This window comes from Rana temporaria, chromosome 3 (assembly GCF_905171775.1).
Source record: "Rana temporaria chromosome 3, aRanTem1.1, whole genome shotgun sequence".
In the NCBI taxonomy this organism is placed as follows: Eukaryota; Metazoa; Chordata; class Amphibia; order Anura; family Ranidae; genus Rana; species Rana temporaria.
Window position 1 is genome coordinate 55419334 of NC_053491.1, and position 19358 is coordinate 55438691.

The following is a 19358-nucleotide window of genomic DNA, read 5'->3' on the forward strand; positions in this document are numbered from 1 at the left end:
AGCTATGTTTTAAAGAAAAAAACCTTGCTGATGAGGAAAGTGATCATTGGGCAGCAGGAGAGGTGGAGGAGAACAATGCCAATTCTTATAAAGTGATTAAAGGGGAAAAGGGCAATTTCAAGGTACTGATTAGTCACATAAACTTAAAGGATAAATTGGCTTTTTAGAAATAAAATAATTAATTCTCCCTTTTTTTTTTTTAACCTGCAAAAAAGGTGCAATTATTATTATATTTTTTTGAGCCTGTAAAGCATGGCACCAGCAGGTGCCATGCAGGTCTCCTGCAGATCTGTCAGAGTATCTGTGTGCCCATACATCCCATACTGGCAAGCAGATGCAATCTGACAGGAAGATTCCATGAACTACCATGGCACTCCACAGCTCCCTGGTAGTTCATTAAGAACTACAAGCCGACAGCTGCAAAAGATGTCGGGGCTTGTAGTTCATTCTCACACACAGCTGTGTGAATGAATGACGTGGCCGTGTTGACAGAACGCCGATTTCAAAAAGTGACGGCTAGCATGGGGAACTTCTCCCCCGTACTGCTGTCACAGGGAGTGTGGGGATTGGGCAGTGGCTAAACAGATAAAAACAGGCGGAACATTTAATATGTTCCCAAAGGTGAACTTGTCCTTTATCCGCTTCCGAACCACACCGCGTACATTTACTGCGGCAGGGCGGCCTGGCTGCACAAAATAATGTACCTGTACGTAATTTTGTGCACACGGTTTAGGGGACGCCAGTGCGCCGCCCCCACTGTGATTGAACACAGCAGGAGCCAATCAGCAGTTCCGCGACCTGCCGATCGTTCAGAAGAGAGCTGGACCAGCGGTGTGCCGATGTAAACAAAGCATACTGCTGATCTGTCAGGGAGAGAGATCCTGTTTCAGCCAAGCTGAATCAGTCTTTTTTCCTCCTGTGAATCCACTCACTCCACAGTTGGCACCTGCCAGGAAACATGTTTAACCCCTTGATCGCCCCTGGTGTTAACCCCTTCTCTGCCAGTGTCATTTATACATCAATGAGTGCTTCTTTTTTTTTTTTTTTTTTTTTTTAGCACTGATCACTGTATTGGTGTCACTGATCCCCAAAAATTGTCACTGCATGTGTTACTGATCTCAGATTTGTCCGCCGCAATGTCTGCTAAAAATCGCAGATCGCTGCCATTACCAGTAAAAAAAAAAAAGTCCATAAATATATCCCCTAGTTTGTAAACGCTATAACTTTTGCGCAAGCCAATCAATATGCGCTTTTTTTTTTTTTTTACTAAAAAATTGTAGCAGAATACATATAGGCCTAAATTGATGAAGACATTTATGTATGTGTTTTTTTTTTTTACATATTTTTTTATTTATTTTTTGATACGTATTATAGAAAGTAAAAAATATTCATTCTTTATTTATTAATTTTTTTATAAAGTCAGTCTTTTTTTGTTTTAAAGTGCAAAAAATGTAAACCGCAGAGGTGATCAAATACCACCAAAAGAAAGCTCTATTTGTGGGGGAAAATAGTACGACCGCACAATTGTCAGTTAAAGCGACGCAATGCCATATCGCAAAAAAGCAGCCTGGTTAACGGAGTGGGTAAAACCTTTCCGGAGGTAAAGTGGTTGTAAACCCTTACATAACCCAGTGAAGTGACTGGCCTGAAGTGACACACAGAGATGAGACAAATGTTGTGTCTGTTTATCTGCAGTCTTCTCTACATCCATACAAAGTTCAGAATTCGTACAGCTTGTCTGAGCTTTCAGAATGCAGGAGACGGAGAACTGAAATTACACTCTGCAGAGCTTAGAGAGGAGAGCTGTCTGCTGATTGGAGGGAAGTGCCCCCCCCCTTAACACAGCTCACAGGAACAGAGCTGAGGCTGTCAATCAGCTGGAGATCCCTCATTTTTCTCTTGGTGTCAGAAGTGATTCATGCTGTTGGCACAGGAACAAAGCAGCAGACAGAAATGACACTATATATGCTCTATTCATGTTTAGGCTGCATTCACACCTATTCGCAGCGTTTTGTCCCGCGAATTGCAACGACAAATTGCGGCGCTTTGTACCGCGATTTGCGGCGACAAAACGCCGCGATTTTAACCCCCAGGTCCACATCTCCTATGCCGAACGCCGAAGCCGCCTGAAAAAAAGGGTCCGGGACTTGTTTTGAGCTTCAGGCGTTCGGCGTGGAGATGTGAACCATCTCCATAGAGGGCAATGTAAAATCACCCCTCCAGCGTATTAGGGGCTGCTGCGGCGTCGCGCTTCAGGTGTAAATACGCCTAGGTGTGAATGGAGCCTTAGTGTCTGAGGTTTACAACCACTTCGACTGAGACAGAAAATCTTTAGGTATGGGTCTTTAGTGTTACCCCAGGTGTACAAATAAGTTACTTGATGTGACCATTTTGTTACACAATCAAATGAGGTCATCTGGTGGGAGAATACATGGTATAGTATTTCCTGCCTAGCTGGCCAGAGATTTGTTTTAAACTTTGGATGAGAAGTTTATTTACCAGGAACATCTAACCGTGCACGACGCCTTATGTTTATTTTTTATTATATATATGTAAATAGGTGTTGCTAAACATGTTGGTGATGCTCTCAAAGAACACGCTTCACGGTCATCTCGAAAAATTTGTACTATTGGTATTGCTCCATGGGGAATCATTGAAAACCGGAATGATTTGGTTGGAAGAGATGTAAGTAAATGTTTTCATTACAAAAGAATATGGATCATTTTATTATCCGTAGTGTCAAAAAATTTATTTTTTGATTCCGTTTTAGGTGATTGCTCCTTATCAAACCTTGTTGAACCCTCTAAGTAAACTGAATGTCCTCAATAATCTTCATTCCCATTTTATTTTGGTGGATGATGGCACTGTTGGAAAATATGGAGCGGAAGAGAGTTTAAGAAGGGAACTCGAAAAAACAATCAACTTACAACGCATCCACGCCCGTATGTTTCTTTTTAATTGGTGTTTTGTTTTTTTAATATCTTGTGGTACCACGTTTTTAGAGTTTGTAATGGGGCATACATATATTTCCTTTTTTTTTTCTTTTTTTTTTTTTGTAGGCATTGGCCAGGGAGTGCCTGTAGTTGCCTTGATATTTGAAGGTGGTCCAAATGTGATTCTTACGGTTTTGAATTACCTGCAAGAGAGTCCTCCTGTACCAGTTGTTGTATGTGAAGGAACTGGAAGAGCTGCTGACATATTGGCCTATGTACATAAACAAGCTGAAGAAGGAGGGTGCGTATGTTTTGCAATACTAGAAAGCTAATAAATGTGTAGCTTAAAAGCAAGGGGGAACTTTTTTTATTTATTTTTTATTTTAGGACTCTGCCAGAAGGTGCTGAGCCAGAGATCATTTCAACTATCAAAAAGACGTTTAACTTTGGCCAGTCTGAAGCCGTCCACCTCTTCCAGATTGTAATGGAGTGCATGAAGAGCAAGGAATTGGTATGAACTGCAAATGGTTACCAAAATGGTTAAAGACACCTTGTCAAATTTTTCTTTGGCCGCATGTGTTTGCGAAGTGTAAACACATTTTTACAAACAACAACAAAAAAACAAAAACCCCAATATTTTTTAAGTAGGTTTAGGATTTTGTGTTGGGCCACATTCATAACCATCTTGAGCCTAAGGTTGTACACACCTGATTTTAAAGTATATGTAAACCCTCACCCTGTAATACAACCCATTCAGTTTAAAGTAAAAATAAAAAGGCAAAACATTTGTGTATTGATATAAAAAACATTATACATACCTTGTATTTGATCCCTATTCTGAGCTGCATAGAGAACCAGTAGTAGAGAAGAAGGCGCACACTGATCTTCCCAGTGAATGGGGGGGGGGGGGGGTGAGCACAGAAGTCTTATCTTTTGAGGGGAGCAGGCAGAGTTCCAGCACAGATAGAAAATGGACCAGGCTGTGCTCTCCTGCCTAGTGTGGCCAATTTTTAAAAAGGAAAGCAGAGGGCACCCCAGGGATTTCACACCAAGCGATACAAAGAGAAGAGGATACTTTTTTTTTTTCTTCATACAAGTACATGGTACACGACGTACATATCGGGATCATGAAATGTTGGGTTTACATATTCTTTAGGAAGTTGTCCTTCCTTCTCAATGAAAAATAGATTTCCTATAGGTCAGAAACATTTTGAAAACCGTAAAAAGAACTTCTCCATCTGGGTTCTCAGGGTTTTGGGTGCTCTTCAAAATGACCCGTTTTGAGGCAGTTTAGGCTCTGTGTGTCCATGATCCTTGCCTTCTGATCTTGGGTGGTAGGATTATTGCACTCAGTCATCATAGTTTCTCCTTAAGGACAAATTATTATTATTATTATTATTATTATTATTATTATTACATTTTTTTTTTTTATTTTATTAAACCTCTCCTTTGCTATCCCTTAACCTCCCTGGCGGTATGATTCTGTCTGGAATTACGTACCGAAAGCGGTACAATTATTTGCATGGAAATTTGGCATTTAATACTGTAGGCCTGTAATTCTTAGGAATAACTCACTTAAATCTGACCAAACAAGAGTCTAGTAGGCATCCCGGGTATGGCATTTTTTAAAAAACAAAATTATAAATTATAATATAATAAATAATTATAAATAATTATAACAAATAATAATATAATTCTAATAAAAATTATTCAATAATGTAATCAAATCAAAATCACTGAAATTTTCTCAGTTGCAAAATTGTCGCTGTCATTATTATTATTTTTTTTTATGACGAATGTCCCCACAAATCACTATCGCACAATTCTGCAAGTGATTATAATTTATCATCGCTGTTTTCTAGCTGATCTAAAACCATTTTTGACATAAAGGGACACTTTCTTTATCGTACATCACGGGACACAGAGCAGCATAGCCATTACATATGGGTTATATAGTGTACCTTCAGGTGATGGACACTGGCACTCTCCGACAGGAAGTTTCCTCCCTATATAACCCCCACCCATAGTGGGAGTACCTCAGTTTTTTCGCCAGTGTCTTAGGTGTTGGTGCACGTTGAAGGTTGTGCCTGCAGTTTGTCCTTGGGACCAGGGCCAGCCGACCGGATCTGTCCAAGGTGCTTCATAGCCAAAGTGGACGGTACCCGGGCCCCAATTCGTGGATGGGGTTTTGCCTATAATGCCTCTCCTTGGAGGGCTGGACTCTGGGTTCCAGGACTGGGTTTTTAACCTATGGATACCTGCTGCCAGTAGTGCTGTATAGGTCCAGGTGTGTGGTGTTCCTGACTTGGACCCCGGTCCCTGAAGGTCTATGACCATACCCACGGTGAAGGGGGAAGATTGGGCCTCTTGCATGAGCAATACCCTGCGGCGTGGAAAGGTAAGCGGGGGGCCTACGGAACTTGGTTTGTCAGTAGGCCCCCCACAGGGGACTCTGGGGTAAAGCCTTTTTTATGCCTCTGTGCATGGGCTAAAAGAGAAACCACAAAGTCTGCATGACTGGATGGCTCAGACACCCAGGTATACTGTTCCTCTGGCTGGGCTAGTAGACTGCTGCTGCTGCTACAAGGTGTTTTGCTCCATGAGATGTAAAGGGGCATGTCAGGTTTAAAAGACTTGCTTCCTGGTTGTCTGTGTGCGTCTTCCAGCAGCTCCTGGGCTCCTCTCCCCACATGGCTTCCTGCTTCCTTCAGAGCGGCGTCGGGAGCGCGCGCGCGTGTGCGCGCACTGTTATAGACGGCGGGGCGCGCCGACGCTGCGTGGAGGGGGCGGGGGACGCCCGGGGAGTCCCCTCCCCTCTGTACATCAGAGGGGAAAACTCTATTTAGCCTGTCAGTCTGCTGTAGGCTGTGAAGGGACACGGAGCAGCGATGCTGAGCAGGATAGGTTTGCCTATGTTATGCTGACACAGTGACACCTAGTGGCCGTTTTTTTGTACACACCTTACTAAAGAGCTGTTTAAGCTCATATTTTCTCTAGAAAGCCGGTGTACTAAGTAGCAGTCAGAGTACTTTTATTATTAGGTGCTCTCCTAGCCCAGCATTAAGGGAAGCAATATTAGAATGTGATTAAGCCCTTGGGGCACAATATTGTTATCTCTTGTTAGGTTTTGGGAAGTTTAGTTTCTGTCTAACATTACCCTAGCCTAATTTTTTCCTCATTTATTTAAATGTGTGTTTTTCTCCAGCTATTACAGTTGGTTGTATATTAGCGGAGTATCTCAGATTTGTTTATTATGGCTCCTAAGGGTGCAGGGAACGCTAAAAATGCTAAAGGTGTTAAAAAGCCAAAGGGTTCCCCATCGGGCTCGGAGGATATTCCCCAAAATCCAGCTGCCCCTACTTCCCCGGAGGATCCGGAGGTTGCTGCCCTGGGTGAGCCATCGGGGGTTGCTAGGTGCTACGGCTGGCCCTATTCAACCAACTCCTTCCTATGTCACGGAAGAGATGTTAGCCTCCACCTTGGGTGGATTTGAAAAAAGGATGGCCGCTTTTATTACGGCCTCTTTATCCGGGAAGAAGCGGGCTAGGTCCCCGTCTCCCAGGTTTGAATCTCCTGAGGAAGATGTCCTTTCCACTGAGGAATTGGAAGATACAGGAGACCAGGCCGAGGATCACCTGGACCATTTAGGTTCTGAGGATTCTACTATAGAAGAACCTTTTTCAGCTTCTCACGCAGAAAAACTGTGGGTTCAGTCCTTAACGGATATGGTGCGGTCAGCTTTTAAGATGCCTTTGCCTCAGCCTCTGGCTTCCGCTGTGTCCTCATTGGGCTCCCTAAAGGCGCCCCAAGCCAACCCGGTGTTCCCGGTTCATCCTTTGTTAAAGGACCTGATATTTCAGGACTGGGTTAAGCCAGACAGGATTTTTTTGCCTCCTAAAAGGTTCGCAGTTATGTACCCCTTAGAGGAGGAGTTTTCGAAAAAATGGGCTGTCCCCACTGTTGACGCAGCCATATCATGTGTCAATAAAGCTTTAACGTGTCCAGTGGACAATATTCACATGTTCAAAGATCCTGTGGATAAAAGACTTGAGACCTTACTGAAGGCATCCTTTGCCACAGCGGGGGCAGTGGTCCAGCCAGCCGTAGCTGCCATTGGCGTCTGCCAGGCTTTAAAGGACCAGGCAAAGCAGGCCCTAAAGGACCTCCCGGCTCAACAGGCTCAGGACTTGGCTGACCTACCCAGAGCTTTATGTTTCGCGGTAGACGCTATCAAGGATTCAATCCAACAGGCGTCCCGCCTATCCCTGTTTCTGGTTCACACGAGAAGATTACTTTGGTTAAAAAACTGGTCTGCAGAAACCCCCTGCAAGAAGCTCCTTGCAGGATTCTCCTTTCAGGGAGAGAGATTGTTTGGAGAAGATCTTGACAAATATATTCAAAAGATCTCTAGTGGTAAGAGCACCCTCTTGCCGGTTAAGAAAAGGTTCCGGAGTCCCTCTTTTAAGCGTCCAACCTCCCCAGTCCCAGGGCCCTCATTCTCTAGGCAGTATCGACAGGCTCCTGGACGCGCAGCTGCAAACAGGCCACAGGGGCAAGCTGCAGGGAACAAGAGACCGTGGAACCGTAAGCCGGTTAAGGCTGCCCCTAAGGCAGCCTTGTGAAGGGGCGCCCCCACTCTCTCGGGTGGGGGGAAGACTCCGGTTCTTCTCGGAGTTGTGGGGGGCCAAAGTTACCGACCAATGGGTTCTGTCCCCAGTGACTCAGGGGTACAAGCTGGAGTTTCGGGAGTTCCCCCCTCCTCACTTTCAAGCGTCAAGACTTCCAGGCGACCCTCAAAAGCAGGCATCACTTCTGTCCGCCCTAGAGCGACTCCTATCTCAAGGAGTGATTATGGAAGTACCAGCAGGGGAGCAAGGACAAGGGTTTTACTCAAACCTCTTCATTGTCCCGAAGCCAAACGGCGACGTCAGGCCTATACTGGACCTAAAGTCATTAAACCGCTTTTTAAGAGTCCGGTCCTTTCGAATGGAGTCCATTCGCTCGGTGGTGGCCGCCCTTCAAGGAAGGGAGTTCTTGGCCTCCATCGATATAAAGGACGCGTACCTGCACGTTCCGATTTTCCCAGGCCATTACAGGTTTCTGCGTTTTTCCCTAAACTATCGGCATTATCAGTTCGTGGCTCTTCCGTTCGGACTAGCCACGGCCCCTCGGGTTTTTACGAAAATCCTGGCCCCCGTGTTAGCCATCCTAAGGGAACAGGGCATTCTGGTCATGGCCTACTTAGACGATCTTCTGGTAGTCGACCACTCAGCGGCCGGCTTAAATTGGGCAGTGTTGCTAGTAGTAAACTGCCTAGAGTCCCTGGGTTGGGTTCTAAACCGGGACAAATCGGCCTTGCAGCCCACAAGAAGGTTGGAGTATCTAGGTCTGATTTTAGATACAAGACGACAACGGATCTTCCTGCCCCAGTCCAGAGTGGACTCGATAAGGGAGTTAATCCAGATAGTCCTAAGCAGCACAAGGCCATCTATACGCCTCTGCATGCGCCTGTTGGGAAAGCTAGTGGCCACCTTCGAGGCAGTGCCCTATGCCCAGATCCATTCTCGGAGGCTACAGAGAGCAATTCTCACGGCCTGGGACAAAAGACTCCAGGCCTTGGATCTTCCCTTTTCTCTTCCCTATGCGGTAAGGCAGAGTCTGTGTTGGGGGCTAGTCACAAAAAATCTTCTGAAAGGAAGATCGTTCAGTCCCCCCTCATGGAGGATAGTAACCACGGATGCCAGCCTATCGGGCTGGGGTGCAGTCCTAGACGATTTAACCCTACAGGGGAAATGGTCAAGGGCAGAATCAGCCCTACCCATAAATGTCTTGGAGATCAGAGCAGCTCGGTTGGCTCTTTTGGGCTGGACGGAGATTCTGCAGGGCTCCCCAGTAAGGGTACAATCCGACAATGCCACTGCCGTGGCTTATATAAACCACCAGGGCGGCACCAGGAGTCAGGCAGCCCAGAGGGAGGTAGATCGGATCTTTTCATGGGCAGAAGCCCATGTCCCCTGCATCTCAGCTATCTTTATCCCCGGGGTGGACAATTGGCAAGCGGACTTCCTCAGCCGCCAACAGATGTCCCCAGGGGAGTGGTCCCTCCACCCCGAAGTGTTCCAGGACATCTGCCGGAAGTGGGGTACTCCGGAGGTGGACGTTATGGCGTCCAGATTCAATGCCAAAGTAGTAAAGTTTGTCTCTCGAACGAGGGATCCATTTGCCTGCGGGACGGATGCCTTGGTGTGCCCTTGGCATCAGTTTGCGCTAATCTATGCCTTCCCTCCAATATGGATGCTACCCCGTCTTCTTCACAGAATTCAAAGGGAACGCAAGCCAGCGATTCTAGTGGCCCCAGCGTGGCCCCGAAGACCTTGGTACTCCTTGATAAAAAGGATGACGGTAGAGGAGCCTTGGGTCCTCCCTCTACGTCCGGACGTCCTCTCACAAGGGCCATTCTACCATCCTGCCTTACAGGCCCTAAATTTAACGGCCTGGCGGCTGAGTCCCTGATTCTCAGAAACGGAGGCCTTTCAGGGCAGGTCGTTTCCACCCTTATAAGCGCAAGAAAACCAGTTTCCAGGTTAATATACTATAGGGTGTGGAGGGCCTATATTACCTGGTGTGAAACCAGGAAATGGGATCCCCACAAATATACCATTGGGAGAATCCTGGAGTTTTTACAGTTGGGAGTGGAAAAAGGTTTGGCGGTCAGCACAATCAAGGGGCAGGTGTCTGCCTTGTCGGTCTTCTTCCAGAGACCTTTGGCTGCCCATTCTTTAATGAAATCCTTTTTACAAGGTGTTATTCGGGTGAATCCCCCGATTAAAGCTCCCCTGTATCCTTGGGATCTAAATTTGGTTCTATCGGCCTTGCAAAGGCAGCCCTTTGAGCCCTTGTCCGCGATCCCTTTGGTCCTTTTGACTAGGAAACTAGTGTTTCTGGTGGCCATGGCATCCGCCAGAAGAGTGTCGGAGTTGGCAGCCTTGTCATGTAAGGCACCTTATTTATTACTGCATAAGGACAGGGTCGTTTTGTGGCCGCTTCCGTCCTTCCTGCCTAAGGTGGTGTCGAATTTTCACCTTAATCAAGATGTGATTCTTCCATCATTTTTTCCAAAACCTTCTTCTAAGGAAGAGAGGTTACTACATTCCTTGGATGTAGTTAGAGCTGTAAAGATTTACTTGGAAGCTACAGCCCAGATTCGTAAGACGGACGTCTTATTCATTCTGCCAGAAGGGCCCAAGAAGGGCCAGGCAGCGTCTAAAGCCACTATTTCTAAGTGGATTAGGCAGACGATTATACAGGCCTATGGCCTGAAGGGGAAGAGTCCACCCTTATCGGTTAAGGCTCATTCCACTAGAGCTATAAGTGCCTCTTGGGCAGCGTATCACCAGGTCTCTATGGCTCAGGTCTGCAGGGCAGCAACCTGGTCATCTGTCCACACATTTGCAAAATTTTATCAAATGGACGTTAGGAGGAACGCTGATTCAGCTTTTGGGCAGGCGGTACTCCGGGCCGCAGTTTAATCTCCTCTTGTCCGGTGGCACCTTCTGTTTGGTTTTTTTCTGGTTGTCTCCCTCCCCTCATGGAGCATTGCTTGAGGACATCCCATATGTAATGGCTATGCTGCTCTGTGTCCCGTGATGTACGATAAAGAAAAAGGGATTTTTATTAACAGCTTACCTGTAAAATCCTTTTCTTGTAGTACATCACGGGACACAGAGCTCCCACCCCTCTTATGGGGAATTTTAGGATGCATATTGCTTGCTACAAAACTGAGGTACTCCCACTATGGGTGGGGGTTATATAGGGAGGGAACTTCCTGTCGGAGAGTGCCAGTGTCCATCACCTGAAGGTACACTATATAACCCATATGTAATGGCTATGCTGCTCTGTGTCCCGTGATGTACTACAAGAAAAGGATTTTACAGGTAAGCTGTTAATAAAAATCCCTTTTTTGGTTGCTATGGACAATCTACAGTTTGCAGAAAGAAAGAACAGGTTTTTTTATATAAAATGACATGTAGGGCACTGGGCAGACCACTAGGGACAAGGGGGGTGTGTATTTTTTACATACAGTACTGTAATCTATAAGATTACAGTATACTGTATGTATAGTGTTTGTTTACGTTTTTGAATTTGGCGCCGATCTCCGCTCCCGTGTAGGGGTGCAACGGATCAAAAAACTCACGGTTCGGATCGTTCCTCGGATCAGGAGTCACGGATCGGATCATTTTTCGGATCAGCAAAAAAAAAAATTTGCAGCCTCCCTGTGCCTCAAATTGCCGCCTCCCTGTGCCTCAAATTGCCGCCTCACTGTGCCCCAAATTGCCGCCTCACTGTGCCCCAAATTGCCGCCTCAATGTGCCCCAAATTGCCGCCTCGCCAGGGTGGACGAAGTCAGAGGGCAGCCAGCAGGGCTGGATTTCCTTTCCCTGCCACCCCAAGGCCAGGTTTTGCAATGCACCCCCTCCCCACCAACCGAACCACCCCCCGGAGAATAGCAGTTGGATGGCAGGGGCGGCACGGTTAGTTCAAATATTTTTTGTTTCTTCTTTTTTTTTTATTACATTATCACTTTTTTTTTTTTTTTTTGTAGCTTGTTGTTTTTACTTTTTTAATTTTTGTATAATTTTCTTATTTTTAATATTTTTCTTCTTCTTTACTTTTTAATTACTTATTTTTTTATTAATTGAATTATTTCTTATTTTTTTTTACATTTAACTTTATTGCTATTACACAAGAGAAAACAATTCCCTGTGTCATAGCAATTGAAGGTGACAGGTTCTCTTTGTTAACCCTGTCAGCTCCAAAAACAGTCCTCACAGTTGAGATGGGAAGAGCATAGCTTACCCATCTCACTGTGTGCTATTTGCAGCAAGGACAGGAGACTCGTCAGCTGGGGGAGGAGGAACGAACGGACGGAAGGCAGCTGGAGGGGGGGGGGAACGGACGGCAGCTGGGGGGAGGGAGGGGGGGAACGGACTGCAGCTGGGGGGGGGGGGGGGGGGAACGGACGGACGGGAGGGGGGGGGGGGTTATCAGAGCCAGCAGGCAGAAGTGTGGGGGGAACGGATGGACGGCAGCAGCACATTGTTTTTGCTAGGAACTAACTGAACTCACCGCCCGTATGTTTAAACGTCTCCACTCCTGCTCGTACACAGCCCCACCTCCTCCTAAGCCCACGTTGTAATAGACAAAACACATCAGCGCATTGGACACGCATTCTGTCTATCACAGCGTGGTTAGGAGCAGGCGGGCTGTGTGCAAACAGAGCGGGGACAATTTCAATGTGTTTTTTACCGCTTTGCACTGCAGTCCCGCGGCACACCACGGATCACGTGTGTGCCGATCCGAAGTCATTGATCCGTGCGGATCACGGATCAATGACGATCCGTTGCACCCCTACTCCCGTGCGTCGTAACGTCGCAGGGAACGGAGATCGACGGCACAGGAGGACGCTGTGTGAATCGAGCGAGGTCCCGCTCGCTCACACAGCGCGGTGGCATCGCTGGATCCAGGACAAGGTAAGCCAGCGCACGCTGCAGGCTCTCCATATCTACCCCGAGCGTGACTCGGGGATACCGATTATAGCAGAAAAAATCCACCCCGAGTCACGCTCGGGAATACCGCCAGGGGGGTTAACAGATGGTCAGACTTTGGGGTTGTTTTGCTAAACCCATTATAGGCTGTTAACTTTGCAAATGAATTTGCTCAATGAATGAGGTGAAGCTCTGCTTATTTCCATCATCCAATCACGTGCAAGCAAATAGTGAAGTGAATTTTCACCACATTCATTAAGCAAAGGGAAAATTCTCTTGCAAACTGAACACCCTATTTCCTTCCATAATCAATTCCATTATTTCTAGGTGGTGATCTGTTATTATGGAAATGGCCGTAAAATGTTAGGTTAATAATCTATATTTTTAAACGTTGTTCTTGCGTCCTACATTTTATAGTTTAAAAACGAAGTATGGACAGTATAAGGCAGCCTTAATCAACCTCTCTGCCTCAGAGGAACCCTTGAAATAATTTCAAGGTCTCAAGGAACACCTGCTAAAACTTTAAAGTGTGGCAGGAAGGTTTTAGGTAATAGCAAAAATAAAAATATAAAAGAATATGGTGTACCTAGGCTTGATACAAACATGGATATTTTGTTTTTCAAACCCCCGTTCTATACAGGAAATCTATTTTCAGAATCATAAAACTTATTATGAAGGAAACGGGCAAAAAAAGAAAAGCAGACAGTAAAAATGTTTCCCCTCATATTAGCGGTAAAGACCCCACAACATTGGTGGTCCTGGTAGGGCCCCCTTACATTGGTGGTTGGAAGATTAAATTCTCCCTTACATTGGTGCTCAGCGGGAGGGAGAATGTCCCTTACATTGGGGGAGGGGGTGGTAGAAAAATGCTCCTTACATTGATGCCCGTTTTGTTAGAATGCCACCTTTACAAATTGCATAAAAGATTGTTGGTGTCAGCAGTTACTTTTTAGTGGAGAGATTCCACTGGTTCCACACCAAGCTCTGCCAGATGATGTTGGCCCCAGAAAGGTACAGGAACCATCAGGCAGACTGTTCATCTGCCGCTGCTTAATACTTACCCGCTTTCCGCCAGCCATATACATATATGTGACCTCTTGGTGGGTGAGCTTTTAACGCGGAGCATCCGCAAAAATGTGGCCCTGTGTAAACAAATGACCATGCTGAGAGCGCTCTCCCTGCTCACTTTCAGCACGGTAACCGGTGGGTACTGAAAAGCTTCCGATGCATACTTGCATTTGTCCATCTGGTAACAACTAAGGGCCCTTTCACATGCGCTTTGCCCACTCCATTCAGCGTGGGATATGTGAGCAGATTCCCTATTGAATGGGATAGGTGGCACTTTACATCCAAACCTGTTCGTTCAGTATGTGTCTGCATTTACACAGTGGACAGGGGCGAACTTGTGATGGCTCTAAAAGTGTTTTCCATTACATTTAGGTCTGGAAAAATGAAAGATGACACAGTCCTTTTTAATGTTGTTGTTTTTTTTTTTTTTTTTTTTCTTGGACCTGGAGGGTCTGTTTTACATCAGCCTGCCCATAGAACCACATGGATCTTCCAGCCGGATCGTCTGAAAAAACTCACAGGCAGAACTAGAAATCATGTGAAAGGGCCCTAAACCTTAATATTATGATGTTTATTTTTCGTCTTCTGCATCCAAGCACCTTTTACGATTTTACTTTGTTTCATTTTAGCTGTCCTCAAAGATAAAAATTAACAATATTAAAAACTGGCTTATCGTAAACAGATCACCGTGTTTCACATTGGATCAGATGAACACCAGGACATCGATGTTGCAATACTGACTGCGCTCTTAAAAGGTTATTGTCATTTTTCTATTGTCTTAGGACTGGCATAAATTTGGCTGACCCTCTCATCATTTACTGCAAGAGAGGTGAAATTGGTCTATTCTTGGTAAGCCTGGTACACACTGTAGCTTTTTTTCCATTCAACCCACAAGCCGGCCAAATGTCGGACAGATCGACATACACACGGGCTGAATGTGGGCTGTTTTTTTTTTGTTTTTTTTTAACCGACACATGTCTCCTGTCATCCGGCTTATGTGTACCCCACCTTAAGATGTACCTATTGCCCCATCTTTATCTAAAGTATGTCTAAATGGCAGAAATGTATAGAAAACCCTAATTGGTTTGGTAAAGGTTTATTTTATAGCTCTGTATTTTTCTTAGATTACTGCACAGGTAGCACATTTTTTAATCGAAATATAGTTTAGTAAGCAGAGTATTACCCACACCTACAAAACCAAGTATGATTTAATCCTATACATTCTTAGCTTTTTGAAAATGCATGGTGTGTGGATGTGATATTATATATAGGTCTATATGCCCAAATGTTGTTGTTTTGGTACTAACATACTTTTTATTTTTTTTTCTTAGGAACAAATGCTTCTGCTTTAGATCAACTGGTATTAACTTTAGCATGGGATAGAGTAGACATCGCTAAAAGTCATGTTTTTGTCTATGGACAACAATGGCTGGTAGGAATGGCTTCATACATATAACCATTTTTGTATTGTTTCTGCTTGAGAAGACATTTACATACTTTAAAGGTCTCTTTGCATGGTGGGTTTAGAAAGTACGTCCTTCTCTCTTTGGGGGTGGCCTGTTTATTTTAATTGTTTCACCAGTTTTGCAGTGTGGACATCCCTAATGTCTTCTCTGAACTCAGCTGGCTGTACAGACTACAGTACTATGAATTTTGGGAACACATCTCAGACACTGATTCTGTAGCGCTGGCAACATTCAATGAGATTGACATTGCACTATTTGGATAGCTGGTGGTTGAGAAGCACTACATATCCTCATCCCTCCCCCCCCCCCCTTCTAAATGGAGATGGAAGTGCTTGATAAAAGTGTGTATGTAGCCTAAGAAGCACAGAAATTCAGATGCTGTTGCATTATACTGCTGCCTACAGTAGGACTGAACATCAGCAATAAAAAGAAAAAAAATGAAGACCAAAATTTAAGCCGGCTATAGATGGATCGAAATGTGGCTGGTTCAGCAGGGACCGGTTGAATTTCGATCCATGTATGAGCAGGCAGGTTGTACACAAATCAATCTTTGGATCAACTTGTGTACAACCAGCCTGTTGAACTTTTTTCTCTTGATCAGTCTCCCCACTGTCAGAATACAATAGCGCAGCGGCAGGGATTCCCCCATTCACATTAAAACCCATGAACAGATTAAATTTAAATGCCAAAACTTTGCATGGACTCCGCAATGTTGTTAATTGCCTGTAGGTGACGGGGTGGAAAACATGGCATCTGTGGACATCCAAGATGCCTATCTAGAATTCTACATGATAGTTCTAGGCCTTATGGTAGTCTCCTTTTGAGGCGGGACCATTCGTCCAATTCTCCATGCACCTATCCAGCCAAGCAAGTATTTCCCTATCTTGGTGTGATCACCACCTCAGGCCTAATACTGGGGAAGCCTTTCCTTCTCTAAAGGTTATCACAAGGATAGTGAGTGTAGGATGGGTTATCCTGGGCTGGCCTACAATGCTTTTGTTTACTAGTTTCCTGTCCCCCTGTTGGCAGCAGTAAACCCGACCTATAACCTTTAGTATGTAAAATGTGTTTTCATTTTTGCTTTTTTTTATTTTGTACTGTCCCTAACGATCAATGAATTAATAATATGAAATAGTCTGCCTTCATCCTTTTTGTGTGTGAGCTAAGCTGCCCAACACATTGTTGTGTTGTTTTTTTTATTCAACTCACCTTGATGTGTCATTGTATCCTGACAGTGGGGAGACTTCCCTGCTGTCAAAATACACTTATCAGCGCTGCAGTCTAAAGCCTTCAGGCACTGATTGAGCAGGGAAATCTGACAGTATCTGGTTGTAAAGAAGTGGATCGGTAGATCCACTTCTGTACAAGCACAGTGCCCATGCATGGATCAAAAATTCAGCCGATCCTGCTGAACCAGGTGAATTTTGATCTATGTATGGCTTTTTTTATTTTGTACCCTTCAGGAATTTCTTTAAGTAATGTGTTTCTGGGCTCTCTGTCTTGGGTAACTGGTTTATCACATTTTTCCTCAGGTTGGTTCTTTGGAACAAGCCATGCTGGATGCACTTGTAATGGACAGGGTTGGCTTTGTCAAACTTCTCATAGAAAACGGTGTCAGCATGCACAAGTTTCTTACAATCCTTAGACTGGAAGAGCTGTATAACATTGTAAGTGTGGCAATTATTTTATATTTTGAACAGTGAATCTGTTTTTTTACTTTGCAAATGTTTTTTTATTTTTTTTTAATAGAGTAGCACATAATTCTTGAAGAAAACTTAGGTTGCTTTTGTGCGTTTTGCTCTCTTGTATTTAGATACAGCATCCTCTACATGCCAGTGTTAAGCAAATTGCTGCCTTCTGGTTTTGCAATGTCATGCCAATGTAACTGCGGTCCTTTGAGTACTTCTCCTTAGAGAGACCTTTGCCCATACTGATGAAAGAGCTGTGCCCTCCCCGGTTGTATGTTCTACTCTTCTTTTCACCCCTTCCCCAAATCATTTAACCACTGGAATGAAGAGAGCAATTCCTGCATGAGTTTAAAGTCACAATTTGGAGCTCATACAGTGCTGGGGATTTTCTCTCCACCTCCATGTGAGTGCCTGAACGGCCAATCACCAATGCTGTCATGTAGGGGGAAGGGGATAACCTCACATATTCCCCAAACCTGAAAGTACTGGGCATTTCTCTTTGCTCCTGGTGGTTAAACAGAGCCATGCAGGGAAGGAAGGAAAGGAGAATATGTGCCGCTGATCGGGGGGCTGGGTGAGTATCCAAACTGTGTAGACATTGCCTGAAGGTAAGCAGATGACGAGGAAAAAAAAAAAAAATGAATGGGAAGTAGTCTGAAGATCCTTTTTAAGTCCTCTACTTACCACTGACGTTTGAACATTTGAAACATTTTAGGCAAAGACAGGCTCTCTTTAAAAGAAGTCTGTACAGTGGTTTACTGCTACTCTATAAAATAAATTGTCACCGGTGGTTGCAAAGGAGCTCTGTAGCTCCTCCGCTGTCAACATCCTGAAGGGTGATAGGTGGCCTCACTAGCCAGTAAGAAAAGTGCAGGGAAGGGGCGACACAGCCACAATGCATGCTATGTTTACAACTTTCTTTACAAAGCATTCTGGAATTGCAGGCAACTGAGGCAGCCTGAAACTAGAAATAGAATTCAATTCATTTCTGCAGAACCATCATACAGGTACCCTTTTAAAAGATAGGATACAGCAGGGACCTGCTAAGAAGTACCAAAACTTAAGGTTTGAAAAGGAGTTTGACCAAAATCAGTCAATAACAAAATGCTCACTTTACACTCAATCATATTGAAATAGTGCCTGAAGCACCTGGAGTGCACAGAAAATGCCAGTTTAGGATATTGAAAAATATGGGCACCAGCCACACAGTATCTACGTGGATCAACATTAACATGAACGTGTGCTTTGTCAATGCCAATGAAAACATTAGGGGGTAGGAATTGGGGATGGTAAACCCAACTGTAGGGTTTTACCACCCCCCAACTTTACGTAGGAATGAGGCCGCTGCTACGGAATGCAATTGAGCGCTCATTCACAAGCACAGCAGGCACTGCTGCTTCTCTAAAAAGTGATCCGAGTGTGTTTGACAAGTGGTGTCTCCACCTGTTTTAACCCATGATTGCTGCGTAGTGCACGTGATTGCGGCACGGTAGTATGGCAATTAGGTTTAAATCAGATGTGAGGAGGCAACACTGTGTCCGGTGATATTTTGACTTCTCCCATGTTGTTTAGGTAGAGCTCCACCTCTTTAAGGTTGCCTACCTCTGCCTTAAAGGTGTTGTGAACCCTCGTGTTTTTTCACCTTACTGCATTCTATGCATCCTTGCAGTGTCCAGCCCCCCCCCCCCCCGTTTTACTTACCTGAGACCCAAATTTCCGTGGGCACGTCCCCGCCATCCTTCTCCGCACAGAGTCCCGGCTTTAATTGGATAGATTGATAGCAGCACAGCCATTGGCTCCCACTGCTGTCAATCAAATCCAATTACGCTGGGCAGAGTCATACACTCGGCGTCACTGAACGCGAGTGTATGACTCAGGAGCGCACCCACCGTGAGTGTATGACTCAGGAGCGCACCCACCGTGAGTGTATGACTCAGGAGCTCACCCACAAGAGGGAGGAGCCGCCGTGGGACACCAGAACTGGTGGCCCTGGGCCATTCTGTGCAAAACGAACTGCACAGTATGACATGTTTGTTATTTAAAAAAAAAAAAAAAAATTGCAAACCGTTTAGTATCACTTCAAACTATAAACAAATCATTTTCCACTCTGTTCATCACTTTAATACTCTTTCACACATCCTTAAATTAGAAAATAAATAATTATCATTTTAAACATCTGAAATATTGGCATTTATTAACCTAAGTCATAACATTACTCACCTGTATGTCTTCTTTTTTTTTTTTTTTTCATTAAAGAAACAAGGTCCTACTAACCCAACTCTGTTCCATCTTGTCCGAGACGTAAAACAGGTAAATTTAACATTCTTCCCTGTTAGTTTTTGTTCTAGAATATTAGAGTACATCTCAAATGAGTGACAAACCACATTTACTGTTGTTTGTTTACCAGCCATCATTCATTCTTTCTGTTTGTTTTTTTGTTTTTTTCTTTAAATTGGAGACATCCAATGCATTTGTTCTGCACTTTTCTTTATATTCAAAAGAGTTGGCCAGCTGTATCTAAACATTGGGCTGTTGGAAGGGAAGGTATGGTGCTTTACTAGTAGGCACACATTTTGATTTGTGGTTTTTGAGATTGCTCTATTTTTTTATTCTACCTCATCTTAGCTTTTTGAAATCACATCAGCCGTACAGAGGCAG

The 19358-nt window shown here is 44.6% G+C and overlaps 1 protein-coding gene across 4 annotated transcripts in view; it reads left to right on the top strand.

The window, feature by feature from the left end:
• The window catches only part of TRPM7 (transient receptor potential cation channel subfamily M member 7), a 190026-nt gene that overhangs the window by 74427 nt on the left and 96241 nt on the right, over positions 1 to 19358 (top strand). For 3 of the 4 annotated variants that reach the window (XR_005747851.1, XM_040342596.1, XM_040342595.1), the window contains exons 6-12: positions 2561 to 2685; positions 2771 to 3234; positions 3321 to 3444; positions 14229 to 14301; positions 14878 to 14978; positions 16545 to 16679; positions 18957 to 19010. Coding sequence is in view for 3 of the 4 variants with exons in the window: in XM_040342596.1 (XP_040198530.1) it covers positions 2561 to 2685; positions 2771 to 3234; positions 3321 to 3444; positions 14229 to 14301; positions 14878 to 14978; positions 16545 to 16679; positions 18957 to 19010 (1076 nt within the window). In the remaining variant the exon portion in view is untranslated. The remainder of the gene's footprint in view (positions 1 to 2560; positions 2686 to 2770; positions 3235 to 3320; positions 3445 to 14228; positions 14302 to 14877; positions 14979 to 16544; positions 16680 to 18956; positions 19011 to 19358) is intronic. The other variant, XM_040342597.1, reaches the window with a different exon arrangement.